The sequence below is a fragment of the Haliotis rufescens genome, unplaced genomic scaffold, assembly GCF_023055435.1.
Source record: "Haliotis rufescens isolate VD_foot unplaced genomic scaffold, xgHalRufe1.0.p SCAF_9, whole genome shotgun sequence".
Lineage (NCBI taxonomy): Eukaryota > Metazoa > Mollusca > Gastropoda > Lepetellida > Haliotidae > Haliotis > Haliotis rufescens.
The window spans coordinates 27,584,471-27,595,526 of record NW_025964383.1 but is presented as its reverse complement, the minus strand read 5'-3'; the positions used below and the strand labels follow the sequence as shown (position 1 = coordinate 27,595,526).

At 42.6% G+C, this 11,056-nt stretch overlaps 1 protein-coding gene across 1 annotated transcript; it reads right to left on the bottom strand.

Moving 5' to 3' along the window:
* Positions 1-1,666: 1,666 nt before the first annotated feature.
* On the bottom strand, positions 1,667-9,759 carry LOC124130183. Its single transcript, XM_046493482.2, has 6 exons — positions 9,733-9,759; positions 7,543-8,594; positions 7,278-7,339; positions 5,475-5,535; positions 5,189-5,257; positions 1,667-3,397 (listed from the first exon to the last, which is right to left on the bottom strand). Exons 2-6 carry the CDS (start codon positions 8,591-8,593, stop codon positions 2,736-2,738), a joined length of 1,905 nt encoding a protein of 634 aa, XP_046349438.2. The 5' UTR covers position 8,594; positions 9,733-9,759; the 3' UTR covers positions 1,667-2,735.
* Positions 9,760-11,056: the final 1,297 nt, after the last annotated feature.

Sequence of the window (11,056 nt, the reverse complement as noted above, 5' to 3'; positions counted from 1 at the left end):
TTGATTGTATGTCATCGTACTCCAATAGCATGGATCGTCATTTACAATATCAATTAATCTGGCCAAGCCGTCTAAGGTGCTGCGGGGGCATGGGTGGCCCAGTCGTCTACGGCGCCGCAATTCGCTGTGCAGAGTTGCGTCCCTTGGGCACGCCAGAAAGCTATGATTGTGGGTTTGAATCCCGGTTCGCCCCGATTATGTTTCTAGGTTTGTCAGCACCATACCCGTGCTCGTGGGTTTCACCGAAGTGGTAAACGTCTGAGACCTGCATCACTTCGGGCTTTCCTCCCACATTAAGCTGACACGCCATGATATAACTGGAATACTGTTAAAAGCGGCATTAAACCCAACTCACTCACTCACTCACTCACTAAGGTGCCGCTATACGCTGTGCAGAGTTGCGTCCCATAGGTACACCAGAAAACCATGATTGAATCCAGGTGCCAGCCAATTGTATCAAGTCTTCGAACCCGTGCTCGTGGGTTTCACCGAAGTGGTAAACATCTGAGACCTGCATCACTTGGGGCTTTCCTCCCAGATTAAGCTGACACACCGCAATATAATTGGAATACTGTTAAAACCTGCGTTAAACCCAACTCACTCACTCACTATTAAGTCTTCGTCAGACTGAAGGATAGATAGATCCCTGGGCATGTCTCATGCTATTTGAAACAGGCCACTTGAGAACATTGTTGGCCATGTTTTGTGTTTTGCTGATTGCCTCAATGGCGTGGATTGATGATCATGCTTCCAGACACCAGTTTCCAGACTGATTATTTATGGGCATCATTGAGTAAACAACATCACTCACTAAGACACATTTTACTTAACCATGAAAATGAAAGAACATGGATGTTCATGCACATACCATACATACATATATATATATACATCCCACAGGATGGTTATCTTTATTGTTTGTTGAGGTTAGTAGACCTCTTTGCTGATATATATATTTTCTTTTCTCATATACTTTTCTGTTTATCAATGATACTACATGTAAATTGTGGTGCTTGGCATTAAGGGGTTAAAGGAATGGTCAGCTTGGAGTCAATATACTGTGAGTAGGGTATTCATGTTAAACTGTGGCATGGTATCTCAGTGGATTAGCACTATAAAATCGGTATTAGTCTGCAAAGTACGAGAGCGCAGGCATGCACACCCTGACCATTTGGGACCTGACAAAGGTTAAGATGATAACTTCAGTATATAGCTATAACACGGTCTGTTTTGCCTTTGTAAGCACACAGCATGTTCTTGAAATCGTTGTTTGTATGTCAGTCCCTGTGAAGATCAGGGGTAGAATAAGTCTTCAGCAACCCAAGCTTGCCGTAAAAGGCGACTATGCTTGTCGTAAGAGGCGACTAACGGGATCGGGTTGTCAGGCTCGCTGACTTGGTTGATGCATGTCATCGAACCCATTTGCGTGGATCGGTGCACATGATATTAATCACTGGATTATCTGGTCCAGACTCGATTATTTACAGACCGCCGTCATATAGCTGGAATATTGCTGTGTGCAGCATAAAACAACTAACAAACAAACAATCATTGCTTCAATGTCAGCCAACTGTAGGGTTCACACGAACTTAATGCACAGACTACAGCTCATTTGACTTCCAATAATTATACGCTGTCTGGGAATAAACAACAAACAAATATACTATTACATGACACCCAAAGCCAACTTGCACAGATAAGTCCTGCCAAGCCGTTTATTTTATGAAGGACGGAAATTTATACATATTCAAGGAAGATGTAGCGAGGAAATCATGTATAATGAAAATACAAATATTTCAATTTCTGATGTGACAGCAAAAGATCCCGTATAACGAGGTAATTTATTGTAATCAGAAAGAAACGTCTAGCTTGAAAGGGATTTGTAAATTTAAGCTATTGTGTTGTCTGTCCTCGATACAGAGAAACCTTATCATTACGGTCACCTTTAAGCTCCACAATCTGTGTCAGAGGAGGATCTACAGACAGACAAACAAACAAGTATTTTATTTTCGTCTAACCGCTGTACATAATAAACAACAAGCATAAAATATACATAAAAATAATAATACAGCGCCTCTCAAATACTTATGAGTGACGATACACAAAACTGGATGATATGTACAGATACAAATGTTTTACCCATATAGCAATAGCTTTCTGCGTTGTAATATTAAAAATTCGGTGTTGGCAGTGACATATACCTCACGTTTAAAAAGGACACAATTTCTCATTGATTGACGGGATCAAAACAGTTTGACATTTAAGACGATATACTCGTAAATAATGTAGATCTTAGATCATCGTATAGTGGACATTGGAATAAACATGTTTTTCATCTAAAATATGATCATTACTGTTGAAGCAGGGGGCACGGGTCAGAGTTCATCACATAAAACAATGAATTAGAAGTATGAAATCGTTATCTGACCCTTCTATGTGTACACATGTACCAAACTAACCATTTCCGCATAGTCATAATGCCCGAAAACGAGTACAGCTTCTACAAATGCCGTGTGTCACCAGCTGATACTTCGCATATCATGTTCATGAATTCTCACCTGTCATCCCATTACCCATCATCTCTGCAATAGAGATGTATACTGTTAAAAGCGGCGTTAAACCCAACTCTCTCACTCACTTACTGTTGAAGCACACTCTGTCTTCAACCTTTAAATTAATTCAAGTCTCTGTGTGTTTATACTCGTCAACATGGCCACCTGTATCATGTGATGACATCACGACAGTGCCACGACAATCATTGCTTTCTTCTCCTCTGTCATGTAGATGTCGCTGCCAACAACAAGTCTCATGCTGACAGTGACGAAAGTTTGGTTGTACACCCCGAACATTGGCCACAGTAGTTGACTGGAGTCTACGTTGTCTAACATCGACACCAGTTTGTTCTCCTTCACGTCAATGAAGACAATCTTCTCCCTGACGTCATCGTAGACAACGCCGTAATGCAGCGTGGCCGATGCCCCTGCAGTGTTGGTGAGAGTGTCAGGCAGATGCAGAACATCCCTCTCCTCCTCCCCCTCCTTCCACGTAATTCTGCATATCCCGCCGTGTGTAGGGCAGTGGTAGACGCCCATGCAGTAGGCACGAGGACTGTCCTGTACACAGTGACTCATGTCCATCTCTACCTCAGCACAGACGCCAACCTCCAGGATGAGGGCGTTTTCTGTGAGCGGGTTCTCCAAGTCGACCCTTGTTTCCATCTCCCAATACTGGGGGCAGCCAGGCTGGGGGAGGGGGGCTTTGCTGCAGGTGCCCCTGTAGTTCTTCAGTCGTCCCTCCCCTGCAAATCTGGGGTCCGACTTCCTGTTGACCAGCTCTCCTGTGTAGATACCGACGTAGTCAAGATTGGCTCTGTCGCTGTCATATTGCAGATGTATACCTACAAAATATGAACGTAGCTTACATGTGTTTGTCTTTTGTTTCTTAGTTGTTTAACGCCGCCCTCAGGCAGGATAAATCCATTGCATAAAACCATATCCGAAAGTGATGGTGGTGTGTGTGTGTGTGTGTGTGTGTGTGTGCGTGTTGGGGGTGGTGGTGGTGTGTGTGTGTTGGGGTTGTTGTTGGTGGTGGTGGTAGTGATGGTGGTGTGTGTGTGTCTGTGTGTCTGTGTGTGTGTGTGTGTGTGTGTGTGTGTGTTAGGGGTGGTGGTGGTTAGTCTGTCATACAGACCCTGATACAAATATATTCATTACAACCCATGCAAATCTATAATGTTTGGCAAGTCTAGATTACTGAAAAAGTTTCTGGGCTCAGAGATCAGATGTTTGTCTAGGTGGTGGTGGTGTGTGTGTGGTGGTTGTTGGGTGTGATTGGGAGTTTTGATATGATTTAAGAAATAAACGAGGAGTCAGAGTTGTTTATCTACAATTAAAAGCTGCAGGGAGAATAACCATGCGGGGTGCAACGCATCATCTTTAAGGATATAATAAAATGTACAAGCTTTATACATACTTACCCTTATTTATAAACCTATTCATTGGGATCGCTATTAAGTAAGAGACTTCTTTCTATAGGCATTAGGGTCGGTCGGGTAGCCTAGTGGTTAAAGCGTTCGCTCGTCACGCTGAAGACCCGGGTTCGATTCCCGACATGGGTACAATGTGTGAAGCCCATTTCTGGTGTCCCCCGCCGTGATATTGCTGGAATATTGCTAAAAGCGGCGTAAAACCATACTCACTCACTCACTATAGGCATTAAAACCTATTGTGAGGTTTTACTTTCCAGTCGGGTTAAATCTCATAAACAGGGACGTTGTAATGTCCCTGGGATATTATAGGATATTCAAGTCATTTTTGCTACAATAACCCAGGGATTTTATATAATGTCCTGGGTATTTTATTAATGTAACTTCCGTTCAGATTGTAACCTGTAATGAACTGTAAAATCAAATGACAAATGGTTTATTTATATTCCCGAGGATCGAACTCGCAACCTTCATATCTGTAGCCCAGTGAGTGTACCACGAGGCTACAGTGGTGTTGATAAGCCACACTGGTTTTTAGAATGTCCTTTTCCATCTTCCCGAGGCAAGAGAGTTAACTGACTTTAAAAGTGGAAACTGGACTTTTATAGTCAGTTTACTCAGTTGCCTCGGGAAGATGGTCCTATTCAAGATCCGTACACCAGCAACAGATATTTTACGCGCGTTTCCTAAGGTTCATGGAAAGTATGTTCGAAACATAAAAATGTTGAAAAATGTTGTTTTAAGTTTCTTTTTTCGGTTTATAAGTATGGAAAAACACTTTCCCTCGGTTTTGGTAGACCGAGCATGCCCTGGGGGTTCGCCCCCTTGGTTTTTCCCTCTCCCCAGGGCATGCTGTCTACCAAAACCTCGTAAGCGTTTTTTCTCCAATACTTAAATACTAGTACAGTAAACTACGGTTATAACGAACTCGAAGGGAATACGAATTTTAGTTCGTTATAACCGTAATTCGTTATAAGCATAAATACAGCATAACTCCAGCAGATAGTCGGGACTAAAAAGTTAGTTCGTTATATCCGTTAGTTCGTTATAAGCGTGTTCGTTATAACCATAGTTTACTGTAATGATAACACAACCAGGCAGGTCCCACAGTGTAGTACCCGACAAGCAGTACAAGGGTCCCACATGATTTGGCAATACGGTTGTTACATGTATGTTACAGGGGAAGATGCTGAATATACTCACACTTCAGAACCATCGACCTGTCCACTGCACCTGGCGTCAGTAGATGAACACCGCATTCAGAGACCAAACCTGCACCATCAATATTTCAAGCATCATTCATACAAGATGAAACATAGTGGTGTGATTGTCGTCATAATTAATGGAGGACATCCATAGGAAACGTACACGTTTAACTCACTACGTTACACATTCTGAGACAACTATGACACCAGAGTGATTTCCAAGTTAGATCTGCAACATAATTGTGAAGAAAGGGAAAACTTGAAGAAGGGTGATATGCGTTTACCAAGCAGGAAATCGATGGCTTTTGAACTTCTCTTCCCCACGTTCTCTTCGTCATCAATGCGCTGAAAATAAAATATGGAGATAGTATATGCTCTTAAAAAAAGTAGGGAATCGTTAATATAAATGTTAATACAAAGTTTTAGGACAAAGATAAGTTGACGACAAACAGGAATCGTTAATATAAATGTTAATACAAAGTTTTAGAACAAAGATAAGTTGACGACAAACATTCTATCCAAGAACGTTTATGTCTGTAAAACATAATACCAAAACATATCCGACAGTTTGCACGTGCTGAACGCAGCAGCGCCCTTCCTTTCCTGAGATGTCATTCCTGATTTCGACACTTTCAAGGAGGGTCGATTAATTTTGGACAATTATTTCTGTCAATCTTATTGATTCTGATTATCATACAGTTGTGATTTACTTGATTTCATTCATTGTTTGTGTACGAACAAGTGATGTCTCATCTGCAACGTCCGGAGCGTGCGAGCGTATTGGTATGCTGGACACTGACCGAAGACTGCGTGCAGTGGGCAATACGTTTAATGTTTCACATACTGCAATTAGAAGATAATTGAACAGGTACCAACAAACCCAAAATGTTGAAGATCGACCCCGTTCAGCGTGTCCCACGACCCAGAACACGACGGATTGAATCGAAACCAGGCTCTACGAGTGAGTGAGTGAGTTGGGTTTAACGCCGCTTTTAACAGTATTCCAGTTATATCGCGGCGTGTCAGCTTAATGTGGGAGTAAAGCCCGAAGTGATGCAGGTCTCAGACGTTTACCACTTCGGTGAAACCCACGAGCACGGGTATGGTGCTGACAAACCTAGAAACATAATCGGGGCGAACCGGGATTCGAACCCACAATCATAGGTTTCTGGCGTGCCCAAGGGACGCAACTCTGCACAGCGAATCGCGGCGCCTTAGACGACTGGGCCACCCGTGCCCCCAGGCTCTACGAAATCAAACTCAAACGGCGAATGAAACTGCTGCATACTTTCAGGCCACTGGAGTACGAGTAACGCGTCAGGAGATTGGATGTCTAATCTAAGTCTCCATACAGCTTATCTCCATGCTCGACGGCCTCATGTTGTGCCACCCAATACCAATCGTCACATTTCCACCAGACGTCAATAGTGTACATAACGTCGAAACTGGGGTAAGCGTCGCTGGACGCGTGTTTTCAGATGATAGGGTAGTCTTGGCTGACGACGTCGAAATGAACGTCAAGCCAATGTCAACCTGAGATTTCAAGACAGATTTGGGCAGTATGCCTGGTCCAATGAAGGAATGTTTGACAAATCGTAGCGGTATTACGCACTACTGGTCCAAAAACGTATATGTGTGTGTGATTTCAGCGTTTAGTTTATCTGTTAGCGTTTCAAGCCTTTCAATATTGTTCTTGTCTGAGTCAAATTGTGTCTTTAGTTCTGCAGTCTGCTGAAAATATATTGGAATAGATAATTAATATTCCATAAACCGACATGCAGTTCTCAAAAGCCAGCCAACCCGAAAGTTATCATGATTGTGTTTATTGATACATTTGAAAGCAGGAACGTGCACGCTGCACATTTTAGTGTGAGTGAGTGGGTGAGTTTGAGTTTACGTTTACGCCGCTTTTAGCAATATTCCAGCAATATCACACCAGAACACCAGAAATGGGCTACCCACATTGTACCCATGTCGGGAATCCAAACCGGGTCTTCGGCGTGACAAGCGTACGCTTTAACCACTAAGCTACCCGACCGCCCTGCTCATTTTAGAAGTAATGATGTTTTATCATTGACAAAACTCACCGTTTTGTGTTGTACCTCCAACTCTGTCATACTGGAGTCATGTTTAGTTTGACATTCCTGGTCTGAAACAATACAGTGATGTTGCATAATCCGAGTAATGTTTAATGTAGCCCACAACCATCAGCGCACTAACCACGTGAAAATAAACAGTGTAAGTATACCACAAGAGGCTTATAATAATAGGCAGTAGTGAACACAATGAAAACGTGTTCAATTTGTACAGAGTCCTGAGAAAAGACCTTACAATTATCTTTCATATAAATACCTCTTGTTTTTTCTTCTTCTATTTCTCTTGTCAAGGTGGAACCAAATTCTGATATATTTGATTTCAGTTTTGACAAGCCGTTTGTGTTAAAGACAGCTACAGGTATGCCACGTGTTTGAGGCACAGTCGTGTCCAGGAAGGCCCGTGTTGTCTCCCCGACGGCACTCCCCAACTCCGTCAGATCTTCTTGTGAGGCATAGAGGAGAACCTTATTGATGTAGTCTAAAACATCAGTGCATGTCTTCAAATCATCTTCAGATGTGGTGAGACGCGTATGTAGAGCTATCTTGGTCTTCTCAGTCTGACTTTCAAGATCAGTCAGAAGTTCCTTTTCTCTTTGATCAAGCTGCGATCGCAGAGATCTGAACGTATGGCCAATAGTTTCCTTCACGGTGTCGTGTGTTCTGTCTGTGAATTCGGTTCCTTGTCTGATATTCTGAATGTGTGATTGTTGGCGATTCTGTAACGTTGATAGGTCTTGTTTGTGTTGGACTAGCTGTTTTGTGACACTTTCAGCAAACACCTCTAGCTTCTCAACTTCATGATCTGCGTGATTTTCAATTCTACATCTTGCACAAATCAAAATGTTGCATTTTCGATCAAAAAGATAAAGAGAGTCATGGTTGTGGATACTGCAAGGGGTCGGGATGTTGGACACAACCGGCTTTATGTCATTAAAGTTTTGCAGTAAATGGTTTCTGGTGAGTTTAAAGGTGTTGTGCATGTTCTGGCAGAATTCACAGAGGAACTCTTCACACTCCCGACACCAACACACAGCCTGGTTGCCGTCATCTTCGTGTGTACAGAGGAGCTCTGTGGGGCGATGTTTGACTGTCAGGTGGAATATCTCCTTCTGTCTGACTGCATCCTTCTGGAGACTTGTGTCTGTGAGGTTGACCTCCCTCTGACATGTAGAGCATGATATCACATCGCCAGCTGCAGATGTCACACACTTCTCACACACAGCGTGTAGACAGGGCAGTAAGTAGGGGACTGGGCCTTTCAGGGTAAACTGCTGGTGACAGACAGAACACTTCGGGAAACTGTCCATTCTGAAGACAGAAAACTTTATGAGCGATCTCTCAGTTCCATATTTTGTCTTGATCTTAAGCTTGGTAGAAGAGTAATAAGCATGTCTTTCAAGGTTTAGTTCTGCCCAGCAGAGCGCTATTATGACGTCACATTACTTATTGTGAGCAAATCATTTGACGCCAGCACGTTTTGAAAAGCGCTACCATTTAGTCTTTAATGCCCAAAGCTGGAAATACACTTTCCCAGTCGATTGCTATCCTGTTTTCTGCACAACATCGTTTTCTATAGAATGTTATAGTAACCACAACACTATGCTTTTTATTGAGCATTTCATTATCAAGTACTTTTCTGTAAATATTAGACTGTTCCGTGCCTGGGCCGTGGAAGGTGCTGATTGTGATTTAAGACCTCTAACCAATCAAATCGAATATTTTCCTGTATCACATTTTGTGTTAAGTTATTCCTGATGTTATATCAGACAAATCAACACATACTTTTAAATATCCCAAAATATGTAATGTCTGTAGAAATCAATTCGAAAATCAATTATGGCACAAACAGTGTCATGAACATAATACATATTTGCAGCAGCCTAGGTGGTTAGAGGGATCTATCACCCGAAAACTGTTTTAAACGACCACTGTTTAAACACCTGCTTATGGCAGCCAACGCATACCTTCACACCGTGTGTGTGTGTGTGTGTGTGTGTGTGTGTGTGTGTGTGTGTGTGTGATTGTACTAGTTCCAACCCCCTACTTCCACTTCCCCGATAAACGCTCGACCGCTAGACCACTGAGGCCGTCTAAATGTCAAAGGAAAATACCTGCTTTCAATAAATCAATATCGGCGCAGCGTTAGCTGGTACATATATGCATTCAAGTGACACTTCATGCACAGCGTAACAGCATTAAAGTGGGTCGTGGTTTGTATGAGTGGCATGTCCCACCTCGTTATAAAACGAAAGTAGAAACATACTGTTGTCACGTAGCATTAATAGCCAGGTTCTACGGCACATATACAGCTGGTATACAAGGGTATTTGTACCACATTAGGCGTCCCGATAGCATCGTGACATATACCAGCAAGTTTTGGCCCTGATTATTGAACAATTATCTGTGTGCAGGCGTGCGAGATAACAAACAGTTACAACACACCTACCTCGATAGACTACTTCCTTCACTGTGACCTAAAGGTCACTTCCGGGTAATGACGCGGGAAGGGAAGCTACTCTAACCCTAGTCTATGAGACGTCTCGGACACAGACAGACGTTGTTGACAGTAGGTCTGTCCTGTCATAACACGCAGTGCAGTCAGATGTAGAAAACGAAGGTAACAATTCGAACATATTCCTGCCAAATCCAGCTGTTTAAATTTGTGGAAAGGGTTCCAAGCCGCAGAGGTCTGCAAGCACAGATATGGCAACTGATCGCAGAGGTCTGCGAGCACAGATATGGCAACTGGTGCCCTCGCAAAATTCTTTTGCAATTTATATCTCCAAAGTTGCCAAAACATGTAAAATGCCTCAGCTGCGTTACAGTTAGGCACTGATTTTCAGCATATTTGACAATAGTTTTGATTGTGATAGCAATTATCCCAGTAGTTTCTCCGGATTCCCGATGGTTAATTCTGACTCGATCACCGAATGACAATGGCGACACCATGTTTGTTAATAAACACTGAAAGTAGTCCCTACTTGACCTTTGATGTTTGCATCTCTATCCGCATATGAGCCCTACGGATATCGTGTTTATCCGTTGGCTTTATCCTGTCGTGAAACATACCCATTATATGAGTGAGTTGGGTTTAACGCCGCTTTTAACAGTATTCCTGTTCCAAACCTAGAAACCTAATCGGGGCGAACCGGGATTCGAACCCACAATCATAGGTTTCTGGTGTGCCCAAAGGACGCAACTCTGCACAGCGGATCGCCGCGCCTTAGACGACTGGGCCACCCGTGCCCCCTACCCATTATATGATAAATGATTTTATAAAATGGTATTTAAGTAGACGTCATACTATTCTATATATTTTAACACTCTAACAACACGTGAGCAAAATCCATGATAAATTTGTTCACGCGAGGCACTGTCTTCATCAGCTGATAAACGTCAACAAGTACAACTTCAATCCTTATATTGACAGATACATAAATCATAATCTAAAAGTTTAATGAGACTTACCTGTAAGTTGAAGGTTGACTGTGGTTCTATCAGCTAATCTTAAGTAATGGAGGGATTACATGAGATTGCAATGCGCATGCGCGAGTCAGACTTTAAAGTACGAGTGTGTATCAGAAATATTACTTATACCCAGAAAAAAGGGTGGGAATCCACGGGAGGGCATGTAATCCCTCCATTACTTAAGATTAGCTCATATAACCACAGTCAACCTTCAACTTACAGGTAAGTCTCGTTTAACTTTTAGATTCTATCAGCTAATCACGTAATGTTCGAGATTCCATGAGATTTTAAAGACTGATATA